This window comes from Meriones unguiculatus, chromosome 1 (assembly GCF_030254825.1).
Source record: "Meriones unguiculatus strain TT.TT164.6M chromosome 1, Bangor_MerUng_6.1, whole genome shotgun sequence".
Classification (NCBI taxonomy): Eukaryota; Metazoa; Chordata; class Mammalia; order Rodentia; family Muridae; genus Meriones; species Meriones unguiculatus.
Window position 1 is genome coordinate 160,353,543 of NC_083349.1, and position 27,798 is coordinate 160,381,340.

General features: G+C 52.9%; 2 protein-coding genes across 12 annotated transcripts in view; one reads left to right on the plus strand and one right to left on the minus strand.

The window, feature by feature from the left end:
* The first annotated feature begins 103 nt into the window (after nt 1-103).
* Nucleotides 104-12,005, plus strand: Prkcsh (protein kinase C substrate 80K-H). Of its 9 annotated transcripts, XR_009587078.1 has the most exons (19): nt 104-248; nt 544-698; nt 844-960; nt 1,224-1,319; nt 1,409-1,466; nt 3,457-3,574; nt 5,418-5,547; nt 7,346-7,430; nt 7,804-7,882; nt 8,462-8,548; nt 8,730-8,891; nt 8,962-9,058; nt 9,390-9,459; nt 9,811-9,900; nt 10,317-10,391; nt 10,476-10,575; nt 10,661-10,811; nt 11,458-11,520; nt 11,718-12,005. XR_009587078.1 is itself a non-coding variant. In XM_021643812.2 (18 exons), the coding sequence occupies exons 2-17, from the start codon at nt 623-625 to the stop codon at nt 10,805-10,807; spliced, it is 1,587 nt and encodes a 528-aa protein (XP_021499487.1). In that variant the 5' UTR covers nt 104-248; nt 544-622; the 3' UTR covers nt 10,808-10,811; nt 11,718-12,005. The 9 variants fall into 9 exon arrangements, 8 of the variants coding, with proteins under 8 accessions (XP_021499487.1, XP_021499493.1, XP_021499490.1 ...); XM_021643812.2 differs by lacking the exon at nt 11,458-11,520; XM_021643818.2 differs by lacking the exon at nt 11,458-11,520 and having other exon boundaries at nt 8,730-8,870.
* Nucleotides 12,006-14,341: 2,336 nt separating this feature from the next.
* Elavl3 (ELAV like RNA binding protein 3) overlaps nt 14,342-27,798 on the minus strand; it is a 34,044-nt gene continuing 20,587 nt past the window's right edge. For 2 of the 3 annotated variants that reach the window (XM_021643805.2, XM_021643807.2), the window contains exons 4-7: nt 23,880-24,033; nt 23,560-23,785; nt 22,097-22,135; nt 14,342-16,883 (exon numbers count right to left, since the gene is read on the minus strand). In XM_021643805.2, the coding sequence (XP_021499480.2) occupies nt 16,532-16,883; nt 22,097-22,135; nt 23,560-23,785; nt 23,880-24,033 (771 nt within the window). In that variant the 3' untranslated portion in view covers nt 14,342-16,531. The remainder of the gene's footprint in view (nt 16,884-22,096; nt 22,136-23,559; nt 23,786-23,879; nt 24,034-27,798) is intronic. The other variant, XM_021643808.2, reaches the window with a different exon arrangement.

Consider the following 27,798-nt stretch of genomic DNA (forward strand, 5'->3'; position numbering starts at 1 on the left):
CTAGACGTCCGATCTGGTCTCTCTAAGGCTAAGTCTCCACGTTCCTACTCAAGATGGCCGCGTCAGCCGGGGCACACGCACTCTTGCCACTCCCAACATGGCGTCCCAGCCCGGCCGTTCCCCGGGCTCGGGGCGCAAAACGGAAGTGACGTACGCTGGAGCATTCCGTTTTCTTTCTGCTGCAGGAACCGTGGCTGCTGAGCCTAGCTGGTGTGGTGGCTTTTGAGCACTGATTCAGCGTCGTGTAGGTGATTAAGGAGCGATGGGAGGAAGGCACCGTGATTTCTTATAGGTTGCAACAGGGCGGGTGGTGTGGAGGGATTGTAAATCCTTTGATCCCGTTGGCGGGAGTTGCCCACTTCGCCCCGTCACAGAGCCCTAAGGTGAGTCCCCTGAGACTCTTACACTGGCTCGGGGTGGAGGGACATCCCGGCCCTGCACTTCCAGCTCCAGTTGAAGCTTCTTTTCCGGGAAGCATTGGTAAGGCCAGTCTTGGATAAGCAGCCCTCTCCCAGTGACTGGATGCTTCCTTCTTTCCGACAGTGAAAGGACATCTCCTGTCTTCCTCCAGCCTGCGTCCTGCTGCAGAACACACTTCCGGTGTCGGCCGGCGGGGGACGGGATGCTGCTGCTGCTTCTGCTGCTACCCCTCTGTTGGGCGGTAGAGGTTAAGAGACCCCGGGGAGTTTCCCTCAGCAGTGAGTCCTCTTTGTGCATAGCGATGTGGTCGGGAGAGCCATTTTCTCCTCAGTTCCCCGTAGCGTTTGTCCTGGTGAGTGGGTAGGACAGAGGTGGTATTTGTTAAAGAAACTCTGGACGGAGTGTCTTGTGTTCTTTCGCCAGACCATCACTTCTATGAGGAATCGAAGCCTTTCACGTGTTTGGACGGCACAGCCACCATCCCGTTCGACCAGGTGAACGATGATTACTGCGACTGCAAGGATGGCTCAGATGAGCCCGGTGAGCCCTTCTGCCTTTGCGCACTGCTTTACTTTTTTAATTTCTTGAGATCCAGTCCCCTGTAGCCCAGGCTGGCATTGAACACACGGTGTAGCTGAGAATTACCCGAACTGCTGATCGTCCTCCTGCCCTCACCTCCCAAGTGCCGGGATCACAGGCACGCGCCACCACACCCATTTACACCAGTTCTTTTCTGGGTGCTTCCCATGAGTAGAGGAGCCGCGTGGCTTGGGGCACACTCTTCAAAGTTCGTTCTTGTGCAGGCACAGCCGCTTGTCCCAATGGCAGCTTCCACTGCACCAACACTGGCTACAAGCCCTTGTACATCCCCTCCAGCCGGGTTAATGATGGCATATGTGGTAAGCGTGGGTCCGCCCAGGACCTGGGGAGGGAGGCCAGCCCAAGGAAGCCCTGCCCTGTTTGATCTTGGCCCTTACCTCTGCTTCAGATTGCTGTGACGGGACAGATGAGTACAACAGTGGCACCGGCTGTGAGAACACCTGCAGGTGGGTGGGGAGCAGCAAGGTACTCAGGGTACCCTGGACCTTGCCAGGCTCTGCTTGGCAGTCAGGCTGGGTCCTTGTCTTTTTTTTTAACCTTGTTTTCTAGGATTAATTTTCACTTGCAGATATGGTGGCACATATCTTCAGTCCTAGCACTTAGGAGGCAGGTTTATTTGTGTGTGTGTGTGTTTGAGAGAAAGCCAGTGAGAGAGAATATGCTACCCACATGCATGTCCACAGAGGCTGGAAGAGGGTGTCTGCCTCTCTGGAGCTTGAGGAAGAGCCAGATTCAGGTCCTAGAAGACCAGCAAGTGGAGGCTTTCCAGCACCTTCTTTGCTGCTGTTGTTTCTGGTTTTTTGAGACAGGGTTTCTCTGTGTAGCCTTGGCCATCTTGGACTCACTTTGTAGAGTAGGCTGGCCTCGAACTCACAGAGATCTGCCTGCCTCTGCCACTCGGAGCGCTGGGATTACAGGCGTGCGCCCAGCCGTCGTGCTTTGTTTCTTAGAGACAGGCTCTCTGTGTGCCAGTGAGCATCTCCTTCCTTAACCTCCTGAGTGCCAGGATTGCAGGCTCACACCACCGAGGCTCCTTTTGTTCTTCCGTGAAGCCGATGGCCATGCCTCTTGGGAACCCCACACTGCCAGCATTCCCTGAGAAGTGGTTAAGATTGTTTTACCTGTTCAGAAACGGGAGCCGGGGGCAAAGGCTTGTTGCGGTCACTGCACTTGGGATGGGGGAGGAGGATTAGAAGTTCACGCTCATCTGTGGCTACACAGTGAGTCTGAAGCCTGGCATACCAGAGAGCCCGTCTCAGAGAAAAGCAGCCAGCCAAAGAAAAAAACCTGGAAGAAAATAGAGAAGCAAAGTGCAGGAAGAGAGTTGGTTTGTGTTTGGAGGCAGAGTGAACTTGAGCTCTGGCTAGGTCACCACTCTTGATAGCCAGTTCATCTGTAGTTTCCTGTCCTGTGCTCTGAGTGCAAGTGTAGTGTAGGCACACAAGTGCACGCAGGAGCAAGGAGGCCGTGTTGGGGCTTTTTCTGTCTTGACTCTGCTCTGTTCCTTGAGATAGAGTTTTTCCCAGAACCTTGAGCTAGGCTGGTCGCCAGTAAGCCCTTGCAGTCCCCCTGTCTCCAACGCACATAGTGTTCCAAGGGTGTGTGGCCATAGCTGGATGTTTTTTGGCGCTCAAGCCTTTGTGCTTTCACTCATTCCTCTCTACTGAGCCATTTTCCAAGCCTTTCATTTGCCTTTTGCAACAGGTTCCAAAGCTTACCTTGGGTGGCCTTGAGCTTAGAGATAATCCTTCTGCCTCTGTCTTCCAGATGCAGGGATCAGATCTGTGTGCTGCTGTGTTGGGCTTTGTTTTGCTTTTTGAGACTCATGGAGCCCAGACTGGCCTCAAAGTTGGCTGGCTATCCAGTCATAACCCTGAATTGCTATTTTTCTTGCCTATATATCCCGAGTGCTGGAACTACAGGTGCTTGCCACCACACTGTACTTACCTGTGGTTCTTGGTTTTGCTTTTGATTTCTTTGTTTTGTTATGAGACAGGATCTTACTATGTGGCCTTGGCTGCCTTGTTACTCACCACATAGACCAGGCTGGTCTCAAACTCACAGAGATCTACCTCCCAAGGGCTGGGATTAAAGGTGTGTGTCACCACGACAGCCTGAGCCTGGGGGTCCTATTCTGCCTCCTCTTTCTCACTTTGGGGGCTAGCTTCCAGCCCTGTTCTTCATCACTTCCCAGATGGTCCTGAAGCCCTAAGGATAGGCAAGCTGTGCATATGGTTCATCTCGCGGACAGAGCTGAGGCCTCTGGTCAAAAGAAGCTGAGGGGTGGGCTGAAGAGGGTTTTCTGTGTCTTGCCTTTCTCAGCATTGGCTCATGGGGGATGTGGCTGGAGCTGGCAGGTGACCCGTGTCCTTCTGGAAAAGGCAAAGCTGCTGGGTCCCAGGGGTTTTCAATAGTACTTTTGTGTGTTTCTCCCAGAGAGAAGGGTCGTAAGGAAAAAGAGTCCTTGCAGCAGCTTGCCGAGGTCACCCGAGAAGGGTTCCGCCTCAAGAAGATGCTCATTGAAGAGTGGAAGACGGCTCGGGAAGAGAAGCAGGTGAGGGAGCAAAGAGAGCCGTGGGTAGGATTGGGCCAGGGGCCTTGGACAGGTGGATGGGCAGATGCAGGTGGAAAGTACCTGTGACACTGGGCTGTGGTGAGCCTGTGGTTGGCTGAGCGTTTTCCAGGTAAGATGCTGTCCTCTTATGAGCTGGAAGTGTTAACTCCTGGGAACAGGAAGAACACCTCTCTCAATCCCCAGCCTGACTGTCTGCAACCTGGGCTAGTGGCTGTTGACACCCTAGCTGTGGGGAAAGCTCTGAGCTTAATGGCAGTAGAAACGGCTGCGTTGAATCGCTGTGGTAAGCACTTGACGATTCTTAGGCCCAGTGCCTCCCTCACCCTCCACTGGCGTGCCTCATCCTTGGTTCAGTAGCAACAGCAATGCCTGGGGCATCCCTGTGCACTGAGATAGGACTCCAGCTCTGTTTCCGTCCGAGAGAGACTCCGGTCCCTTCTCTTTCACCCCCCTGGCTGGAGAAGGCTCCTGCTAGGTCAGTGGGCAGTGATTGCCCTTTCAAATTTAGGGAATCTGAGGAAGCCAAGTGGTGAGGTCAGTTCCATGTTACCTTCCGGGGAAGGTAAAGGTCCTGGTGAGAGGCACTGCTGAGGGGTCCTGACCCTGGCGGAAAGTATTACACAAGGGCCGACTTGGCCAAGACCTCACGCCTTGTGGGGGCTCATCTCCATATCCCTAGAGCAAAGCTTGCCTGGGATACTTTTTTCTCACTGGCCCCCACTGATTTTAAATCTGTTTGTTGAGATAGAGTCTCACTATGCAGCTCTGGCTGGCTTGGAATTTCCAACGTAGATAAGGCTGACCCTACACCCACAGAATCTCACCTGCCTCTGCCTCTCCCATACTCTGGGATTAAACGCTCGTGCTACTATGCCCACGTCTCTTTCATTTTTGTGTAAAAGATGGAACCCAGGGCCTCGTACAAGCTAGGCAGGCACTCTAGTACTTAGCAACAACCCCAGATGTCAAAGAGAGTTGTACCACTGCTGAGCCACACCCCAGCCCCTCACCGGGGGATTCTAGACTCCGGGCTTTCACTGAGCTACGCCCCAGCCTCTCACTGGGGGAGTCTAGGTAGGTGTTCCACCCCTGTTCAGTACTCGCAGTCCTGGGTATCAGAACATACTAGATGCCCAGGGTATTCTGGGTGTTACGTAGGCTAGAACCAGACCTGCAGCCACCTTGGGAAGATATTTAGAGAGTTACGTCCTTGCCGGGAGGGAAGTGCAGGGACCTTAGGGCATCAAGGGCTCTCTTGCATGGCTACCCTCCCCCATCTTGGGGGCAGGAAATGAAGGAGGAGGGGCTATCATCACTGAAATCTGTAGGGTAATTCAAGTCAGCCATGGAAAGTGTTCCAGGCCAAAAGAATTGCACACGTGAAGAGCTGGAAGCAGAAGGGTGGAAGAGTGATCCTGAGGCTGTTCTTGAGTTTTAGGTTCTGGGTAGGCAGTGGGACGCTAGTGAGGTGGCTCATGGGTAAAAGCACTTGCCACCAGGCCTGATGACCCGAATTTGATTCCCAGGATAGGAGAGAACTGACTCGTACGAGGTGTCTTTGACTGCCTCATGATCCCTCCCCATGGGGGTTTGAAAAAGTGAAGTTTAAAGAAAAAAAGAAAGAAAGGAAAGTTTAGTGATGGGGATGGACCCAGTGGGACAGAGGCCTGATCCCACAGGGCACCACGGGCTGTATCAAGCCTCTGGGCTCTCCAGAGAGCCACGGGGAGTCCTGTGATGTGGGCTTTTGGAAAGGTCCTGGGGCTGGAAGAGAGGACCAAGCTGAAGTCGAGCTGTCCTCTCGCCTTTGCTTCTCCACCAGAGTAAGCTGCTTGAGCTTCAGGCTGGAAAGAAGTCTCTGGAAGACCAGGTGGAGGCGCTGCGGACAGTGAAGGAAGAAGCGGAGAAGCCAGAGAAGGAGGCCAAAGAGCAGCACCGGAAGCTGTGGGAAGGTATGAGGTGGGACAGCGCTTCAGCTCTGGCCGGAAAGAAGCTGGGAACTAGGAGTCCATTGTCGGGGGCGTCTTCCCCAGCAAGGTCCATATGCATGCTAGCCAAGTGCTCTCATCCCATCCTCCTTTTTGAGGCAGAGTCTTGTGTAGCCCAGACTGGCCTTGAATTTACTATCTAGATGAGGAAGACCCTGAACTCTGATCCTCCCGTTTCCATATACTGGATGTTTTTGTTTTTTTAATTCTTATCATAATGGCTCATTTCTTTTCTTTTTTTTTTTTTTTTGTTTGTTTGTTTTGTTTTGTTTTGTTTTTTTGAGACAGGGTTTTTCTGTGTTGCCTGGGCTAGAAATCCTGGACTCGATTTGTAGACCAGGGTGGCCTCGAACTGACAGAACTGACAGTGGTCCACCTGCCTCTGCCTCCCAGTGCTGGGAGTAAAGGCGTGCGCCACCATGCCTGGCCGGCTCATTTCTCTGTGTGCCTAGTTGTCTTTGTGTTAGTCTTCTATGTGGAAACTGTAGGAGGGATTAGTTGGAAGCCTTGAGTGCAAGAACCTCTTCTAGGGCTCATTTTCCTTTCGTCTGGTGACTAGAACCTTCCCCCAGGGACTCTAAGCCCAAGGTGAAGGTTTGAGATCTTTGACCTCTGGAGCGCCATGCACCTCACTCCCCGGCAGTTGGAGTGAACCCAGCGCCTTACTCACGCTTAGCCAGCCCTTGCCTTCCTGCTGGGGTCACCCCAGCCCCTCACTGAGGGGTTCCCGGCTGGGCCTCTACCACTGTGCTAGTAAGCCTTCAGCCTATGCAGTACGAACTTAGATAAGGATGCGTTTCTTCCGGCCTCACCTATGTCTGAGGAGGTGCCCTGCTCCTGGGCTGATTAGAGGCTGTCCTGTTAGTCCCCACCTTAACTTTGATTTTTTTTTTTTTTTTAAATTTTTTTTTTTTTTTTTTTTTTAACTTTGATTTTGTTTCCCTTGTCCCACCCGGCACACATCCCAGCAGAATTAGAAATGCCAGACCAACTTAGCCGACATAGTGAGACCCAGTCTCTAATAAATAATATGTAAAGAAAGAGCCAGGCCTTGGGCACTACTGCCCTTAGGTGATGGATATAGTGGCACACGTTTTTAATCTCAGCACTTACCTCTGTGAGTTCAAGGCCAGCCTGGTCTACAAAGTGAGTTCCAGGACAGCCAGAGCTACATAGTGAGACCCTGTCTTGAAAAAAAAATCAAAAAAGGAAAAAAAAAAAAAAGGTCAGTCTCCACTATCCAGGGAGCTGGCCAGCCTGAGGTACATTAGACCCCAGTAAAGTAAGAGGAGACCAGGTACCTAGGTGCTGAGAAGGGGCGTTGAGGGCGGGCTCCCGCTGGGACAGGTCGCTCAGGCCCTGCAGGCTCTGGGGGGCTCTGAGCAGCGAGCCTTGTGCTGGTTCAGATGTCCCGGTACCCTCTGGCCGCCGTGAGGGAAGCAGCTGTGTAGAGCTTGGTGAGCATGTAGATGTCAGAACAACCTGCAGGAGTGAGTGCTCGGGGACGGAACTCGGGCTGCCAGGCTCGGCGGCCAGCTTCTGTACCTGCTGAACCATCTTGGTGGCCCCTCACCTACTCGTCTTGTTCCTAAATCCGTCCTCCCTCCCCGTGGGCACAGCCCTTTGTTAAATCCAGGCCTGTGTCCCTAGCGCTCAGTGCAAGGCTGGCCTCGCAGTGGGGCTGCGCGTTTGGTGAGGGCAGGTTTTGGAGGTGATGGGCTTTGGCCCGTTGCGGCGCAGGGTAACAGTGCTCCCTCCACAGAGCAGCAAGCTGCTGCCAAGGCCCGGCGGGAACAGGAGCTGGCGGCCAGCGCCTTCCAGGAACTGGATGACAACAGGGATGGGGTGTAAGTGTGGCTGTACTGCCTACTGGGGGTCCCTCGTTCCAATCGAGATGGTCCAGTCTAAGCAGCCTGGCCTTGAACTCATCATGTGAGCAGGCCGGTCTGGAGTTTACATCCCTCCTGCCTGGCCTCCAGAGCCTTGGGATTGCAGGTGAGAGCTGTCACTGCCAGTCGGCACTGGGCAGAAGCACGTGGGCCAAGAGCAAGGGGGGTGGGAATATAGAGTCTATATGTCTTCCGTCAACTCTCCCCCGGGCCCCTTTGGACTTAGGTGTCTTACAGGGAGGAGGGAAGTGGCTGAGTGCGCCCCCGCCCAGCCTCCTCTCACCTGCAGAGGCCGCAGAGAGCCTCACCCTTCTTCGTCTGTACTCCTTAGCGTCTCCCTGGCCGAGTTGCAGACTCACCCAGAGTTGGACACGGATGCAGACGGAGCGCTGTCTGAGGAGGAGGCCCAGGTACTCCGCCTGTCCTTGTCCCGGGACTTGGAGAGACCACTGGCCTAGAGTGAATTCAGGGTGAGAGGGGCCAGGCCAGGCCAGCTGTGATGAAGTGCTCCCTCCTGGCCAGAGGTGAGGCCGTTCATTCGGTGGGAGACCACGTGGTGGGACCCTGGGCCAGGACCAGGGCAGTATGGAGCCTGTCCCCATGCCTGTCCACCCCACTTGGCTCTTGCTTGGTGCTCCCAAGTGAGAGTGCCGTGCCCGCTGCCCCGGGCCCCCAGCTCTCTCCTCTCTGCCCGCCACCCCTGGTCTTGCCTCTGTCCATCTCTGCTATAAACTGTGTCTTTCCTTGCCCCTTCTGGACCTTGGCTTAGGGTGTGATGTGCTCTGGCACTGTGCCTCTGTATGCCTGTGTCTTGTCCTGATGTCCCCGTACTTCTCAAGCCTTAGTACTGCCTTCCTTCAGGCCTGTGCTGTCCCTCCTGGTCATAGTACCTAGCCCTTCTCTGTGGCCTGCTTCCTAGTTGTGAGTGCCTGAGGTAGTGTGTATGGGCTTGTGGAGGCCCTAACTCCGCCCTTGCCCCAACAATGCAGGCCCTTCTCAGTGGAGACACACAGACTGACAGTGCCTCCTTCTATGACCGTGTCTGGGCCGCCATCAGGGACAAGTACCGCTCTGAGGTGTGTGGGGAGAGGAGGAGGGGAAATGGTCCGGAGCCACTCTGCCACAAAAATGCTACCTCCTGTGCTGGCACATAGACTCTTTAGAGGCCAGCTCTCCCTCATGTGTGAACCAGTGTCCCCCAGCCCTGACTAGGGGCTCCCCAAGCAACGCTGGCCTCCACACTCCTGGGTCTGCCAGGTGCCGCCCACTGACGAGCCTGCCCCCTCCACTCCGGATGTGATTGAGCCCAAAGAGGAGCAGCCACCAGATTTGCCGCCCACAGAGGAGGAGGAGGAAGAGGAGCCAGAGGAGGAGGAGGAGGAAGAGGAGGAGGAAGAGGTGCAGGGGGAGCAACCCAAGGTGTGTGTTGGGAGAATGGTGGGCAGGTGGGTAGATGGGGCTGCCCACTGACCGGGCCCTCCCCTCCCAGGAGGCCCCAACCCCTCTGCAGCCCCCACAGCCTGCCAGCCCCACCGAGGAGGAGAAGATGCCACCGTATGATGAGGAGACACAGGCTGTCATCGACGGTAAGTGGCGACCTGGCGGGAAGGGATCCAGCTTCTCCATTCGGCAGTCAGGCCCCCACCTAACATGAGCGGGTCTGCCTCCTCTGTCCCCTGCAATGCCCAGGTTGCCTGGGGGTGCTGTGTCCATGCCCAAGAGTCCTCTTTTCTCATGGGCTTCACTTGTTTGTAGCACAGTGGCAGGCTAGGAGTCAGCTGGGCCCGAGTAGCCCTGGCCCTGTACTCCAGAGGGCCTCACTCTGCAGCTGGCCAGGCCTAGAGGGCTATCCTTGTGGGGGAGGCAGCTGTCACGTTCTCCGTGAACTGGGGTCCTCACTGACCTCCCCTCCCTCAGCTGCACAGGAGGCCCGGAGCAAGTTTGAGGAAGCCGAACGGTCCTTGAAAGAGATGGAGGAATCCATCAGGTATGGGCACCAAGGCTGCCTCCTGCCCAATCACAGACTACCACCAATTCCTTAAGGAGGTGCCAGCCTGGCTCTTGCAGGGCCCCAAGCACAACCTGTGTCTGCTCACCATGCAGCTGGGCCCTTCTGTGTGGGGCTCCTGTCCTCACTTCCCTTCCCCTGGGCCCTTCTGTGTGGGGCTCCTGGCCTCACTCCCCTTCCCCTGGGCCCTTCTGTGTGGGGCTCCTGTCCTCACTTCCCTTCCCCTGGGCCCTTCTGTGTGGTGCTCCTGTCCTCACTTCCCTTCCCCTGAGACCTTCTGAGCGGGGCTCCTGGCCTCACTCCCCTTCCTCGCTGGCCCTGTTTTTCCAGGAGTTTGGAACAAGAGATCTCCTTTGACTTCGGTCCCTCCGGGGAGTTTGCATACCTCTACAGCCAGTGCTACGAGCTCGCCACCAATGAGTATATCCTGGCACTGGGAGGGCTTGGGGTCAGGGAGGAGGACGCAGGGGAGACCACTGGGAAACAGGAAGTTATGGCTTATATCTGGGATAGCATCACTGGAGGGCTGAGGCAGGAAGGCCTCAACTTGAGTCTGGGCTCCTTCCCCAGTGCCTCATTAAACTGGGCATAGTAGGCATACTTGAGGTGGATGCAAGGAGGGTCGTAAGTTCAAGGCCAGTCTCAGCTACTTCAGCATATTTGAGGTTAGCCTAGGCTATGTGTAACTCTGTAAAAGGGGACACAGGCAAAGTCTAGGGGTCAGTGTGCCTTAACGTGCCTGTGCACCTGGATCTCAAGGAGGCAGAGAAGGGATGAGAGGTGGTGCCTAGGGTCCCTGTGTCCTGTCACTCAACAGCCCTGCTCCCTGCCCTTAGGTACATCTACCGGCTTTGCCCCTTCAAACTGGTCTCCCAGAAGCCCAAGCATGGGGGCTCCCCAACCAGCCTGGGGTGAGTGCCCTGAAGTTTTCTGTCCTTCCCCTGCCCCCAACCACCCACTGGCTGGGCACTCAGCTCACCTACTCTCTCCCACAGCACATGGGGCTCCTGGGCTGGCCCTGATCATGACAAGTTCAGCGCCATGAAGTACGAGCAGGGCACTGGCTGTTGGCAGGGCCCCAACCGCTCCACCACAGTGAGTGACTGACCCCGGGGTCTGTGGGCACCCAGGCCTGGGCCAGACCAGACCAGCCTCCCTCCTGCTCTGTTCCAATCCCTAGGTGCGCCTGCTCTGTGGCAAAGAGACAGTGGTGACCAGTACCACAGAGCCCAGTCGCTGCGAGTACCTCATGGAGCTGATGACACCAGCAGCCTGCCCAGAGCCACCGCCAGAAGTGCCCACTGATGGAGACCATGATGAGCTCTAGCCTGGTAAGGAGGCAAGGCCTCTGCCTGCTCCAGGGTGCGGATGCTGCTGTTCTCCTAACCTGTGCCCTTGACTTTGTCTTATTTATTTTTTAGACAGAGTGTCACTGTGTGTAACCTTGGCTATCCTTGAACTTGCTTTGTAGACCAGGCTAGCCTTGAACTCAGAGCTCCTGAGTGCTGGGATTAAAGGAGTATGATATACCATTACCTGGCTCGCACCTACTTTGTTGTTCATTCATTCATTCATTTGAAGTATGTTCGTGCTCTATCTGCATGTACACTTGGAGGCCAGAAGAGGACATCAGGTCCCAGTATAGGTGGTTGTGAGCCACCATGTGGTTGCCTGGAATTGAGTCAGCACCTCTGGAAGAGCAGACAGTTCCCTTAACCTCTGAGCCATCTCTCTCCAGTCCCTGGCCCGTTTTCTCAAGACAGTTTGTTGATTTGTTGTGACTGGGGTCTCTACATAGCCCGGGCTGGGCTGGAACTCATTCTCTAGACCAGGATGGCTTCAGCTTCACAGAGGCCTGCCTGCCTGCCTCTGCCTCCCAGTGCTTTTTTTGGTTGGTTGGTTCTGGTTTTGTTTTTCCCAAGACAGGGTTTCTGTGTGTAGTCTTGGCTGTCCTGCACTCTCTCTCTCTCTCTGCAGACCAGGCTGGTCTGGAACTCAGAGATCCGCCTGCCTCTGCCTCCCAGAGTGCTGGGATCACAGGTGTGTGCCATCTCGAAGGGCTCCAAGTGCGTCTTGAGACAGTGCTGGCCTTGAGCGCTGCTCAGCGCGTGTGTGTGCCCGGCTGCTGACTGAATCCAGGCAGCCTGTCAGCTGTCGGTTCCCGTTGCTGGGGTGGGGTCTGGGGCTTCCTGCATGCTTGCTCTTGCACTCTGCCCATCCCAGCCCCTCCATCCTAGAACCTCGAGGCCTGAAGCCCGTCTACTCGCCATGTAGCCTACGATGACCAAGGCCCGCTCGCCTGCCCTGGGGTTCCTGGCTGTTCTCCAGGTAGCCGGAACCACTCCTGGCCCAGGCTAGCCAAGCCATGCTCCTGAGGCCCCAGCGACCTCCAGAGATAGACAATGAGCCCACCTTTCGTGGATTCTTGGGGGGGGGGTAATCCCTGCGCCCTGCCTCCCCAGCTGCTGGGAGATGAATGGATGACTTGACATGTGACCTCAAAACAATAAATGTGACTCCCCACATTGTGTGCCTTTTTTTCCACCCTGTTGGTCTCTGTGTAGTCTAAGCTAGCCTCAGACTGCTTCAGTCTCCCAAGGCATGAGCCTGTCTGCCTAAGTCTGCCTTCATTTTGGGGTGAAGAACAGGGTAAGTGAGCTTACAGCAAACATGGAGTGGTGATTACTGCTGTCAGTTTGACCGGATCTAGAGTTGCCTCCGAGACAAGCCTGGCTGGAGTTCCAGGGATGGAACTGAGGTCAGGCTTGACGGCTTGAAAGGGTTAGGATAACTTTGTAACCTATATGTCTTCTAAAGCCTATAGTTTTGAGTTTTAGGTCCAGGTTAAGCTAAAGCCTCTTAGTACCTTTCCAGAGAGTGAAGAAATGTGACCCTATCCGTGAGGACAGATATAAAAAAAGGGCAAGCAAGCAATGACCTTCACTCAGCAAAAGAAGGACCAGACCCTTGTCCTTGAGATAGCGTTTTTTAGCAACAAACCTAGACTTCTTCTGATTAGCTTTTGACCTCCAGCCAAGAGCCTGCACCCCTAATTTTCAAGGATGAGCTAACCACCCCCACCTTCAATTGCAGCTGCATCCACACTTGGCAGGACTGGCCAAGCTTGAGCATCTAAGCCTAACCAATTATCTTACTTTATAGCTTCCTTATCCAATCCTAAATTGCCAAAACTTAAAACTTCAAATTTCCCGCAATTTTTCTTTTAAAAACCTAAAGGCCTTTGTCTCCCGGTGCCACTCTTTGCTGACCAGCGGGGGTGACCCCATTGTACAATGGTAAATAAACCTCTTGCTTTTGCAACGAGTGTTGGTCTGGGGGAGTTTCTGGGAAGGGCGCGATTGAACTCCTGAGCTGTGAGACCCCAGGTCTTACAGGCTAGCACCTTCAGGCTCCTGCTGCAGGCCTTGCTGCCATAATGGACCGTACTTTTGAACTGTGTCCGGTGTGCTCTGTCCACATCTACAGAATCATCAGGGGAAGCAGCTGTGGCCAGACCCTGGCACCGCATCCCGTGGGTAGATAGGCCATTGTCAATGCTGAGTGGAGGACATCATCAGTGGATACCCTGGAGGGATGCTATCCTTTCCCACCGTCCTTGCCCACAGTGGAGCACAAATCACCTGACACTTAAGATTCTGAACTTTTTATTTTCTGGCATGAAAAGTACAAATAATTAAACAATTCCATGTAAAAGTCAGTTACCGCGGCCAGGCCTGGAATCTTGGTAATAAATAGTCTAAATGCAACTTGAAGTGTTGTTGGGTTTGGGTTGAGGTTTTTCTTTGTTTTGTTTGTTATTTCTACAGTTCCTTATATCACCTCCAACATGGGCTCTGTCATGGTTTGAAACTTTCCCAATAAACAGGATAAAGGAAGGGTTGGAGGGGCTGAGCCCTCTTCCCACTGGCCCTGACCCTGACCCCCAGGGACTTTGGAAGACCCGAGGGCCCCTCTCCCTGGGAGCCCTTGGCCTGGCCCTCTTGGGGGACTGGCCTCCAGGGAGGGGGCCTGGCTGGGCTAAGCTTTGTGTCTTAGAAAAAAGTTCCCTCCTCCCAGTCTTGGGGGCAGCAGGGACCTAGGCCTTGGTAGGAGGGGGTGGGGGAGGAGCCCCCTTTTCAGAGCCCACCCTCCCCCTCAGGGTGGGGGACAGGCCCAGCCCTTATTGCTCGGATGCCTCCAGCATGTGCGGAGGGCAGGGGAGACCCCAGAAACAGCAGGGAAAGAAGGGGCTGGACCCTCCTGGAGGTGGGGAGTCCCTGTCCTGCTGGGAGGGAGGGGGGTAAGGAGACCAGAATAAATAGGTTCGGTGTATCGTGAGCAAGCTAAGAGTTCACCAGCTAAATAGACAGAAAAACTTCTCAAGACAATAGCAAAACAATCCCACTGAGAGCCCCTGGGCACCGCCAGCTGTGGGGACCCACCCCACCCCTCGGAGCCCACGGCACCCCCTGGGGGCACTCCGCTACCATTACTGTTATTAATAATTATTACTTTAATGACTCCACTTCCCCTTTGTATAAATAAATTAGGCATAACCACATCTCAGCAAAAAACTGAAAAAGAAAAGGAACATTTTCCTTCAACTTGCAAACCGATGAAAGAACAGAAATATACACAAAGGTCCTTACAGGCCAACAAGGATAATAAATAGTTAACATAGCAATAAGTTAAAACTACATGAAGCTAAATTCAGCAAAAAAGTACAAGAAAGTTAACTGGTGACAGTTTATCTTTTTTTTTTCCTTTTTTTTTGTTTTTAAATTGTCTTTGTGTGTGTTTTTTTTTCTTTTTCTTTCTTTTTTTTTTCTTTCCTGTTGCTATATTTCCTCTTCTGTTTGAGTTTTCTTTCTTTTTTTTTTCTTTTTGAATTTTTTGGTCTTTTTTTAATTTTTTTTTTCTTTTTGTTCCTTGCAGCAGAAACTCCACAGACGGTTAAGAACAACACCAGGAGGGGTGGGGAGAGAGAGTTGGACGCTCAGATGGGGCCGTGGCCAGACACCAAACGCAGAGGACACCGGAGGAAAGAACCAGAGTGTAGAGTGGGGGTGGGGCTTCACGATTCTTGGTTGTGACTGGGCCCACTGAGGGGTGGGTTGCAGGTTTGGGCTCCCGGGGGCTCCAGCCTGTGGCTTCGGTTGGAACTTGCATAAAAGAATGAAGGGTCAGGGCGTGGGGATACGGATGCCAAGTCCGGTCAGAAGCCAGGGCCAGGGCTCACAAAGGCTGCATCCATGCTTCCCCCACATCCAGAAGAGACGAAAAAACCCAACAATCAAAAGAGGGTGACAAGTGGAAGGGATGTGGGGGGACACCTTGGGCATGTCCACCCCTGGGTCTGGTGGGGCGTGCTGGGTGCTTGCTGTGGTGGGGAGCACACTGGCCCTGGCTGAGGGAGGAGACTGCAGACCTCCCCGTGGACCCAGGGAGGCTGAGCCCCAGGGACAGGGGGGTCCTTTGGCCTCAGGTTGTGGGGAGTGAGAGCCCCCTCCAGCCCATGGTGATGCCAAAGTAGAACGAGGTATCGTGTGTTTGGATGCATGGACCATGTATGTACGCCTGTGTGGTGGGCAGCAGGAGGCCCCTGGCGGGCTAAGGAGTCTGTGCAGAGAACGGGGGGCTGGGGGGGCTGGGGCTTGTCGGGGTCCCAGGGAGGAGTGGCTGGGCCAGCCTGGCTGGAGGAAGTGCCTGGGCCAGGGTCTTCAGGAGGAACGCCTTGTCTGGGCCTGTAGGGTGCTGTGGACGTGGCTGTGTCCCTGGGTGGAGTATGTTTCTAGGTGACCTATTTGGTTTTAGTTTTGTGTTTTGAGACAGGGTCTTATGTAGCCCAGGCTGACCTCAAACCCATTATGTAGCCAAGGCTAGCCTTGATCTGATCTGCCTCTACCTCTACTTGATCTGATCTGCTAGGATGAATGAGGTCTGCAACCACCATACCGGGTTTACTCATGGGGGGATGAAGCCCAGGCTCCGCACGAGCTCTCTTCGAGCACTCTGCCCACCGTGCCACACCTGAGCCAGGCCCAGAACCTTCCATCCACAGGCATCTGCCACATCACGTGATTTGGTGGACAGTCAGCCAGCGTCTGCACGTGTGTTTGTTCATCCCCGTGTCTGCAGCCTCTGGTGGATTCCATCAGCCTTCCTGACTGTATCCTGAAGTGTTTCTGTATGTGTTGTGTGTCTGTGGCCCAAGGTACAAGTGCGTGTCCTGCCTGCTGTCTTGTGGCTCTGTGTATGTGTGTGTGTGTGTGTGTGTGTGTGTGTATGCGTATGCGCACACGCTGCCAGCCCTACGGCCCTCTCAGCCCTCAGCCCTGCTACCTGCACCCCTGCCCCAGTTAGTTGGTAAACATAACTTGCCAAAATAGTTTCTTTTTTTTTTTTTTTGTCTTTTTTTGTGATTTTTTTTTCAAGTTCAAGAATCCCCAGTAAAAATTCTCCACGAGGTCTTTTTCCCTTTTTACAAAAATAGAGTTTTTCTTCCCCTCCCACCCCACCCCACCCCTTTTTTTTTTTTTCCTGCTTCCTGCCCTTCCCCAACCCTGCTCCCTGTATTCTGCCCAGAGACTGGGACAGGGGATGGGGAGGCCCACACCCCTCTTTCATGTTTTTTGCTGTTTTGGGGATTTTTAAACCTGTTCCCTCCCCTTTCTCTCGGTACAGGACAGGCCTGGGCAAGGGAGGCCTGGGCGGGGCACCATCGTGTCCCCTAAGCCATCCCGTGCAGGGTGGTGAGGGTGAGGTGGGATGGGGGGTCTCCTCTCTGCTTTCTTCTTTTTGTTTTTAGCCGAAAAAAAGAAAGAAAAAGCCATCACCATGAACCAAACCAAGACGAGAGAGTGAACAAGCCCCAGCCTGGGGTGGGGAAAGTGTGGGGGGGACAGACCCTCCCCATCCCGATGTTCACCCTGCGGTGGTCGTTTGCAGGTGTGTGGGTCTGCCTGCTCTGTGATCTCTCTCTCTCTCTCTCTCTCTCTTTCTCTCTCTCTCTCTCTCTCTCTGCTGCCCGGGGAGGGAGGGCGGTAAATGCTCAGGCCTTGTGCTGCTTGCTGGTCTTGAAGGACACCTGCAGCACGCGCTCACCCAGGCGGTAGCCATTCAGGCTGGCGATGGCCATGGCCGCCTCATCGTAGTTGGTCATGGTGACGAAGCCGAAGCCCTTGCACTTGTTGGTGGTGAAATCTCGGATGACCTTGACGTTGGTGACTGCTCCAAAGGGTCCGAAAAGCTGCCACAGCACGCTCTCATCGGCTTCTGGGGACAGGTTGTACACGAAGATGCACCAGCCAGTCCCCGCGGCGCCTCCAGACAAGCCCACACCTGCCAGGCCACTCATGCCATCGATGGCGATCGGGGAGAACCTGGCGATGAGCGACAGGGGACTACTTTGGGGGTCACGTGGGCTCTGCCCTGATCCCCAGCATGCCTCCGACCCCCCCACTGGGAGAACCCCAAACTGTGTGTGCTATGTATCTAAGACGCCTGTAGTGTCCTAACTGGTTGTGACCCATTACCTGTCTTTGATCCCACTGAGACACCAGCCCCTGACCTGCAAACTTGCTTGACCTCCAAGGCTCTCAAATATCAGCCATGACCCTAAATGCCATTTTTTATCCTGATCTTTGGCCCTAACCGGATCCTGAGACCTTGTCTGGGGGCACCTTTTCACTCAGCTTCTTTTTGTGTGTGGCCCAGTTAGCTTTGAACTCACCGCGTAGCCGTGGATGGCTTCTTGTTTGGGGTTTTCTTCCTCCCTGCCTGCTGATCTGGAACTTGCTTCTCCTGCCACTACCTCCCGGAAGCTGGCATTGCACACCTGGCTTATGCCGTGCTGGGATGAAACCCAAGGCATTGTGCATGCCAGGCAACCTTTTTCAATTGAGCTACATCCCCAGTGTCCACCCTTTCAAAACTGTGTGTGTACGAGTGAGATAGAGAGAGATAGAGAGAGAGACTAAGAGGACAAGACTGAATCTGTATGCCAGGCTGGCCTCAAACTCCTGCCTCAGACTCCAAAGTGTGGTGCTGGGGAAGGAGCCTAGCACACACTAAGTCCTGCCCTAACAGCTCCGATTCCATCTTGATCCTCCCATATGAGTGGACACTGGTCCTACGAGAGCAGAGCAGTGTCCTGTGTAAGCCCGGTCGACCCAGCACTTTTCTCTGGCCCTGGCCCTATAAAGTGGCCTCCTCATCTGCCTTTCTGGTCGTTTCTATCCAAATCATAAAGGGCAGCCCCTCTTGACTCAAAGATTTCCTTTCTCTGGTTTCAGTTACCTGTGGCTGCCTTTGATTTGAACACATTAAATGGAAATTTCCAGAAATAAATACTTCTCAGGTTGGTTTTGTTTGCTTGTTTGTTTTCAGCTTTTTAAAAAAAATTTTTTTTTTGCATCCTGAGTGAGGTATCCCAGAAGCAGAAAAACACACATGGTATATACTCATAAGTGGATATTAGACATATAATATAGGATAATTATACTAAACTCTGTACACCTAAGGAAGCTAAGCAAGAAAGAGGACCCTGGGTAAGATGCTCAATCCTCATTCAGAAAGGCAAAGGGGATAGACATCAGAAGAGGAAGAAAACAAGGAACAGGACAGGAGCCTACCACAGAGGGCCTCTGAAAGACTCCACCCTGCAGATGCTGAGACTTATAGCCAAACTTATTGCAGAGAATCTCATGAAAGAAGAGAAAGATCGAAAGATCTGCAGGGGACAGGAGCACCACAACAAGAGAGAGAGAGAGAGAGAAAGAAAAAAAAAAGTAGCCCAATGGCAGCTCAGTATCCAATTGGGCTCCCTAATAATGGGAAGAGGGTCTGTCTCTGACATGAACTCAGTGGCCGATCACCTCCCCCTAGGAGGAAGCAGCCTTACCAGGCCACAGAGGAAGATAAAGCAGCCAGTCCTGATGAGACCTGATAGGCTAGGATCAGAGGGAAGGAAAGGAAGAGCTCCCCTTTCAGTGGACTAGGGGAGGGGCATGGAAGGAGATGAGGGAGGGAGGAGAAAAGGGACAGAGGGAGGGTAAGATTGGGGACTAGGGACAGGGCTACAGCTTGGATACAAAGTGAATAAGCTAATTAATAAAACAATAAATTAAAAAAAAATTTTTGGATTTGTTTGTTTATTTTGATTTTTCCAGACAAGGCTCCTCTGTGCGGCCGTGGCTGTCCTGGAACTCACTATGTAGATCAGGCAGGTCTTGAAGTTAGAGATCCTCTCTACAACCGGGATTAAAGGCATATGGGACGCCCAATTTGGATTTATATTGTTTTCATGTGTGCTTGCCTACCTGCATGTATGTGAAACACACGCATATTTGGTGGCAACACACGCTGGAAGAGGGTGTCGGAACACTGATGGTTCTTAGCCACCATGTGGGTTTGGGGACTTGAACCCGGGTCCTCAGCAGGAGCTACAAGTGCTAACCTCTGAGCCATCTCTCCAGCCCACGTTTTTGCTTTATTTATGAAGCGAGGTCTCATGCATAGTCCAGGCACGATGAAGATCAGAAGGCCTAGCCATTGGGGATCTTCAGTATAATTTTACTGTATTGTTAGTGTGTGTACGGGGTGGGAAAGAAATGCACATACCGTGACGTGTGTGGAGGTCAGAGGACAAGTCTGTAGAGTTGGTTTTCTCCTTCCACCTTTATCCTGGATCCTGGGCATTAAACTCAGGTGGTTGGCCGAGCTTGTGTGGCCAGCCTCTTTACCCACTGAGCCATCCTGCCTGTCCACAGTTATAAGTTTGAAATTACATACAGAACGTGGCGATGTGGCTCAGGACTGTATTCCCAACTTTTGGAAGGCAAAAGCCTTGCCTCAAAACACTGCTGAGCCTTGGATCTGCCCCAGGCTTAACACTCTTCCATTCTCAGGGGCACCTTTCTTGTTCGGTCAATCTCTCTGCCTCAGTCTGTCTGTCTGTCTGTCTCCGCCCTCCAGCACTGGCTTTACAGACAGCTCTGCCACCCAGGCTTTCCATGGAGACTGAGCTCAGACCCTCGGACTTGTGGCACACTGAGCCCTCTCCCCAGCTCCAAACTGCCCCATCCCTGCCCCTACCTCACAAAAAGTCGAGCGTGATGGATGGCTCACGAGTGTCATTCCAGCACTTGGGAGGTTAACACAGGAGGGTAAGACACTTCATCATGGTCATCCCCACCTCAAGTTTAAAGCCAGCCTGAGATATATGAAATCCCATCTGAAACCTCAAAGCACCCCCCCCCAAAAAAAAAAAAAAAAACAGCCTTGAAAGCTAGCATGGCAGCACACGCCTTTCTTTCAGCATTTAAGAGGCAGAGATGGGGGCCAGGGAGGATTTCTATGACTTCAAGGCCAGTCATAGCTACACAGTAAGTCTGTCTAGAAGAGAAGGGGGTGGAGGTGAAGGAAAAGGAAAAAATAAGAAAATGATAATTAAGGAGAACAAAAGAAAAGGCTGTATACTGTTTTGAGGAGCACAATGAAATGTCACATTGCTTAGCCAGTGTATCCATGCAGTATATGCTACTTTCCCATCAGTCCTAAGCTATTTCCAGAGGCTAGGAGAAATTAGTAAGATGTTTCCTTTAAAGGAAAAGGTGAGAGCTCTTCACTTATGGAAAAGAGAAGATCATACGCTGAGGTCAGCCACTGATAACATAAGGACAGAACGAAAAGAGATCAGCCACTGGTAACATAAGGACAGAAGGAATCCATCTGTGAAATCATGACGGAACTGGTCTGCTGGTACTGGGTTGTCATTCCAAGAGGCTGAGACAGGAGAATAACAAGGCCAAATTAAAAGTGAAAAGATAAACTGAACGTACCTTCAACCCCACATTCACGAGGGAGAGGCAGAAAGAGCAGGAGTTCAAGGGCAGATCAGCTGAGCTGACCTGCCTGCACTACATGAGACCCTGTGTCAAGAAACGTTCAGAGAAGCCAGGCATGACGGCACACGCCTCTAATCACAGCACTTGGGAGGCAGAGGCAGACAGATCTTTGTGAGTTCAAGGCCAGCCTGGTCTACAAAGTGAGTTCCAGGACAGCCAAGGCTGCACAGAAAAACCCTGTCTCAAATAAACAAACAAACAAACAACTATAAAAAGGGCTGGGTGTGTAACTCTTAGTGCTTATTCACAAGGCCTTGAGTTTCCTCTCCAGTACAAAATAATAATGATAATAGAAATTTAAGTAAATAAGATATATACCGGTTTCCATGTCAATCTCTGTCAGGGGCCCACAGGGAGTCTTGGGGTGTGTCCCTGATGGGCAAGGAGGACATCTGTTCATGTCACCACCATATTCCTGACATTGTTCTCTGGGATGGCTCCCTTCTCAGGTAACACTTTGCATGTTGTGATTGACTAAAGGCTACATTCTCACTGACTCCCTCACCCTCAGGATTAAGTCACTCAACTTGAGGAGAAGACTCTGAAAGTCCGAACCCCAGAACCTTGACCGAGTGGGACTCAGCCCACTCTGCTGCCAGGTCACCCCCAGGACCCTGCACTGGGTCAGGCCTCTTCTGGGTCTCCCCATCCCCTCTTTTGCTGGCTCCACTCACCCACACCTCTCCCTCCCAGGGGGCTAAGACTAAAACATCAAGCACAGTATTCATGTGTGGCCCCCTTTCAGTATGTGCCAAGCGCTGCGCTCCGTCTCCAACTCAAGTCTGCCTGGACCGGGCTACACCCTTGGCCTCAGGCCCAGCTTTCGATAGTCAACATGTTCTCAACAGCTGGTGACAAAATCAACATGGACATTTTCACCAGAGCCGGGATGTGGATGGAACTAGGAAAATCTCAGGGTTCAGAGAAACTGCAGAGAGGAAGGTTCTCCTTCCGTGATCTTTGACAAAACCAGCAACGGCAGCTGATGGGTGGGGCTGGAGGAATGGACTCCCCGGTGAGGGGCTGGGGGCGTGGCTCAGTGCAGGCCAGGCATGTAGAAGTCCCAGGGTCCCATTCCTAGCACGCAAAATAACAGTTGGCAGTGGCTCTTACAGGATTAATGTGGGAGCCAGTGAGCACAACTGCATCCTATTTTTGTTGAGGGGCTGGAGAGATGGCTCAGTGGTTAAGAGCACAGTTATTCTCCCAACGGACCTGGGTTCAATTCCCACCACCTGTGGCAGCTCACAACTGTCTGTAACTCCAGTTCCAGGACTTCTGACACCTCACACAGACATACACGCAGGCAAAACACCACTCATATGAAATAAAAATAAACAAGTTTAAAACAACAACAACAACAAAGCAGCTGGGAATGGTGGTGTTCGCCTTTCATGAGACAGAGGGAGGCAGATTGCTGTGAATTCAAGGCCAGCCTGGTCTACAAAGCCAAGGACAGCCAAGGCTACACAGAGAAACCGTGTCTCGAAAACCAAACAAACAAGCCACAGGCAGCCTGCCGTGCTCCTCCTCTGTGCCACTCTCTCTAGACACTGGCTCTGCCCATTGTCTTGAGGGTTATCATCTGGACACAGGCAGGGATGGTTACCCAGCGGTCCCTGGGACAAGGTGCATGCAGGGGTTAGAGGAGGCTGGTCGAGGTAAGGGGGCCCTGGGGGCTGGAGACAGTGGGGCGGGGGCACTGTTACCTCTTGACTCCGTAGGCCATGTTGAGCAAATTGTCCAGCCTGTGGAGTTAGAAGCAGCTGTCAGAGTAGCCTGTGACCCTTTCCCTGTGATGTGACAGCCAGTCCTCCCCACCCCCACAGCCTTCAGCAGGGCCCTGCCCCCCGCTGCTCGCTCCCAGCCCGGCTGGACACCGCCTGGCACGGAACCTCACTCATTCGGGACTGCTTCTTACCAGCCCGGCTGCTGCTCAGCCTTCCCGGTGGCCTTCTCCTGCTCTCCAGGCTATCCCCTCGGGTCACGCCTGGAGGACCCAGGGGCTGAACTCTCTGGCTTAAGAGGAGGGCTTACCAAGGTGGCGGCACAGTCTTTCCTGAGCTCACCTCCAGGCCTACCAGGAGCCCCCACTGATCTCCCATTTGGGAGTGGCCAAGAGTGACCAGTCTTGACCTGGGTTCAAGTCTGCTTTTGGGCTTGTCCAGTCTCAGTCTGGAGTGAAGAAATCTCAGTAAGATGGCACGAGACGAGCTCTTCTACCCAGTTACCATGAAGAGAATACGATCATAGCCAGGACACAATAAATAAGAGGAAATGTTTGGTGGTGGTGTCATCCCTGAGGAAACTGAGGCACAGCTTGGACCCGTGAATGGTGGTGGGGAGGCAGAGATAGACACAGAAAAAGAGAGACAAAAGAAGAGAGAGAACCACAAAGGCAGAGAGAGACAGACATGGAGATAAAGAAACAGACACAGTAGGACTAAACGAGAGAAGCAGAACAGAAGGAGAGACAGACAGACACAGAGACGCTTAAAAAACGACAGACTGACACAGAGAAAGATAGGTGAGAAAGGACAGGACAGACAGAGAGAGAAAGAGAAAAATAGGAGAAACGGGCTGTCCAGGTGGTTTTCTTGTTCATTGTTGCTTTACTTTTTGTCACTTTGACACAACCTAGGGTCGTGTAGGAAGAGGAACCTCAATCAAGAAAATGCCTCCATCAGATCGGCCTGTGGACATTTTCTTGGTTGATGTGGGAGGTCTCAGCCCGCTGTGGATGGTGCTACCTCAGCCGGGCCACAGCTGTGTAAGCGGACAGGCTGAGCAAAGCATGGACAGACAGCAAGCCAGTAAGCAGTGTTCCTCCATGGTCTCTGCTTCAGTGCCTGCCTCCAGGTTTCTGCCTTGATCTCCCCCCAGGGCGGACTGTTCACTGTAAGACCCTTTTCTCCTCACATTGCTTTTAGATGAGGTACTTTATCACAGCAATAGAAACCATGACCAAGACACAGAGGGAGACAGAGACAGAGAGACAGAGTCACGGTTAGACCTCAATTAGCTGCCCGCTGTGGCGGCCATCATACACTGAGCTCTTGCTCTGTTCGCACATGCCCTTTCCCGTTCCTGTAGGTGGGGTGTCCCTGGGTCCCCACCCTCGGCAGGAAACAGGCTCAGGGCGAGCAGCTGCAGGCTGGGGCCACTGGCTCACCGGAAGCGCTGTGTCTGATGATGCAGCGGACCCGCGTAGCGCCTGGCGGAGGACTGGTATAGGTGGGTGAGCAGGGCCTGCCCCGTCTTCTGGCTCGGGTTGTTTGCGAACTTGACCGTGATGGGCTCGGCCGCACCCAGTGGTTTCTGCCCATTCAGTCCCTTGATGGCCTCCTCTGCCTCGATCCTCTTGTCAAAGCGGATGAATCCCACACCCCGAGAGACACCTGCCAGGGGAGTGAGAGCACTGGTCTCAGGCACTCCGTACCTTCTCGTGTGACTCCCCCTGCCCAGCGCACCCTCTCTTCCTGGCATGCTGACCTGTGGCCTGGTCCAGCAGGATTCTGGACGTGATGATCCGACCATACTGGGAGAAGAGTTGCTCCATCTCTTTCTGGCTCATGGTCTTGGGGAGGCCACTGACGTACAGGTTGGCATCCCGGATAGAGGCAGAACTGGGGCGTGCATAGGACACCTGGGGGATCAGAGGACAGTGAGGGTGCAGAGGAACTGACGAGGCTCAGAAATGCCCCTGCCTCACTCATTCCCAAGACCAGGCGGATGGAGCAGGAGGGGCAGAGGTTAAAAGTCACCCCCGACTACGCGTTAAGTTCAAGTCCGGCCTGGACCACGCGTTTCCTTTCCCAAAGAACAAAGCAGGAGCTTGGGGAGATGGCTCCGTGGGTAAACTGCCTGGCTTTGATACCCAGAACCAGTGGTGGGAGGAGAAAACTGGCTCCCAGAGGTCACCCTCGAACTCCACGCCCAAGCCGAGGCACGTGTGTGCCCACCCACATGTGCACATAATAATTAATAATAAATTTGTATCTAAAAAAATAAGCTCAATATTCCTGCGTGCACCTGTCACCCCAGCACCGAAAGAAAAGTTTGGGAGGAGCAAGGAGTAATGGCGCACCTCATTGATCCTGGAACCAGGCAGGCAGAGGCAAGCAGATCTCTGTGAGTTTGAGGCCAGCCTTGTCTACACGGTGAGTTCCAGGACAGCCAGGGGTGTAGCTGAGAACTTCTCTCTCTCTCTCTCTCTCTCTCTCTTTTGTTTTTTGAGAAAGGGTTTCTCTGTGTAGCCTTGGCTGTCCTAGACTCACTTTGTAGAACAGGCTGGCCTCGAACTCACAGTGATCCTACTGCCTCTGCCTCCCCAAGTGCTGGGGAAAGAGACCCGAGCCCACAAAGTTGCTTGTGAAGGCTGTAAATACAGGTTGTGCCTGCGGAGGGAGTCTCCCAGGAGAGCTTGGGTGACCCCACCCTTTGCTGCCACAAGAATGAGCTGCTGCCCTCCAGGGGCTGGCTCCCAGCCGGAGGTGTCCCGCTGCCTCGCAGTGATCCTCCCTAACCCCCGAGATTCCCGAAGGCCCTACTTGCTCTTCGGTATCTGCCCGCACCACCAGGAAACTGTCACTGATTTCTTTATCATCTTTGCGAACCGGAGCTGCTGAAACAAAAATGATCTGATTTGCATGAATATTTTACAACTCTACAGCTGTGTTAAAAATAATAACTACCATAAAAGCTCAGGGCCCACCAGAGGGCTCGGTGGCACACATACGCACACAAAATAAAATTTAAAATGTAACTAAAGCAAAAGAAAAAACGGGGGCCAGGTTAGTGGCCCACGCCTTTAATCCCAGCACTCTGGAAGCAGAGGCAGGGGGATCTCTGTGAGTTTGAAGTCAGCCTGGTCTATGAAACGAGTCTAGGACAGCCAGAGCTCCACAGAAAAACTTTGTCTGGAACACCCGCTTCCGATAAAAAGAAAGAGAAAGAGAGAGAGAGAAGAAAAACAGGGTGAATGGTAATTGAATATTTCAGGCAAAAAATAAAAATGGACAAACTGCTGACCTCTGACTTCTGTCTCCCATTCTATACTGTCTCCTACTTCTGACAGGCTGAGCACGGAGGCGGCCTCCGTGCTCAGCCTCCATTCTACACAGCAGCCAAAGGGCCAGTGAACACCAAAGCCAGTTTCTTCCCCACACAATTCTCCAAGGCTCCTACCTTTCTCTGCCTTAAAGCTAAAGTCCTTTTTTTTTTTTTTTTAAGGAAATAAAAAAAATAAAAATAAAAAGTATGTCACTGACTGTGGTGGCCCAGACATTCACTCCCAGCCGGAGAGCCAGAGCTGCCAGATCTCTGTGAGTTTGAGGGCTAGGACAACAGGACTACCGGAAGACCCTGTCCAATTTTTTCTTTTTTTAACTTTCTGTTTTGTTTTCTTTGTTTTTGAGATAGAATCTCACTGTGTAGCCTTGGGCGTCCTGGAACTCTCTCTACACCAGGCTAGCCTCAAACTCACAGAGATCCGCCTGCCTCTGCCTCCCTCGTGCTGGGGTTAAAGGCGTGTGCCACCACGCTTGGCTCCAAGATTTTAACTTTTCTAAAATGGGTTTGTTTTTGTTTTGCTTTATGTGTATGAGTGCTTTGCCTGCAGGTTATGGATGGGCACTGCATGCAGCACTCACCGAAGCCAGACAGGAGTGCTGTTTCCCTGGAACTCGAGTCACAGACAGCTCTGTGAGGGCCAGGGACTCAGCCCCAACCTCTAGATTCCGTGCCCACAAGACCTTGTGCACAATCAGGTCACCTCTCTGCTTGCAGCTCCCCTCCATCCATTACTTCCTTTCTTTTACCCTAAATGCATCAGGCTTGTCCAGCCTCAGGACCTTTGCACTTGCTGCTTTTGACGCTCGAAACCCTCTTTGGTGACCCATGTCTGTTGACACCAATGCTCTGGAGGATTAGATGGAGTGATTGCCTGGACCCCCAGGCTGGCACAGTCACAGGATGAGACTGAGGCTGTCTCAACCCCACCCCGTAGAAATGTCCTTTCTGCCAATCCACGGTTTGAAATGTCCTTCCTACCCTCTCTGATTCTCAGCTTTTTATTGGTTTTACATTCACTTATTGTGTGTGTGTGTGTGTATATATGCTATCCAAAGTCTGTGTGGCGAGGTCACGGGACGACCGGTGGGCACCACTGCTTTGCACCATGGGGATCCCTGTGGTCAAATGGCAGCAAGCTCCATTCAGCCCACTGGACCCTCTCCCTGGCCCTGCTATGACCCTCCCTCAAGGTGCTTCTCTTTGGTTGGTGAGCTCTACACATCGTGGTATGGTGATTCCGTTTGTGGCTTTACTAAAGACACAGCTCACCAACTCTGCAGCGGTTCAGGAGTCGGCTGACTCAGACATTCACAGAGCGAGAAACTGGGGAGTGTTGTGAGGTGGGGAAAAGAAAAGTCCGTTGAGAGTGTTAGGGAACCCTGGCCCATTGTGTCTTCCCCAATGTCCTGGACACTGGATGCACAGGCCCCGCCTACAAGTGTCAATGGGGTGACGGTCCCCGGGTGGGAGCCACCCTCCCCCTCCTTTCTGCTGAGGTCTGCTTTCTGTTGCTTCTATTCAAACCTCTAAACCTGGGGTAGAGAGGAACCATTGTTACAGGCCTGGCATTTGTTTAGGGAGGGGCGTTGTGGGATTGCATTGCTTCATCACAAACAGCTAAAGAGGGGGCTGCCGAGACGATGGTTCAGTGGGCAAAGGTGCTTGCCACCCAGCCTACCAGCCTGAATTTGATCTTGCAGACTCTCGGGTGGGAGGGGCCCCTCTGGCCTCCACACACAGAAACAAAGTGAGTAAGTGTAATGAGAAGATTTAAAAAAGTAGAACTAATTATGCCTGGGGCTGTCACTCAGCTAGCAAGAGGGAAGCCATCTCCATCTTCTCCCCTAGGTGAGCCGGGTGTGGTGGTGGTCACCCCAGCACCCTGCAGGCGGAGGCAGGCACATCTCCATGTGAGTTAGAGACTTGTCAGGTCTACACGGCATGCTCCAGGTTACCAGGGGCTACACAGTGAGAGCCTGTCTCAAAAAAAAAAAAAAAAAAACCCAAACAAACAACGACAACAAAAAAAACTTTTCACCAAAAATAAATAATAATAATAATAATAATAACATAAAAATTGCAGCTGAGTGTTTGGGGCTTTCTTTCTCTACCATGAGAAAGACTGTGAGAGCTTTGATTGTCATTTTCGAGGTCTGGAGCATGCTGTATAGACCACACTGGCCTCCAGCTCAAAGAGATCCATCCACCTGCTTCTCTCTCCAGAGTGCTGGGATCAGAGGTGTGCGCCATCACACCCGGCTTAGAATGGTGAGCTTTGGACTCACTAAGTAGTCCTGAAGAGCCTGGAAGTCACAGCAACTCTCCTGTGTCAGCCTTG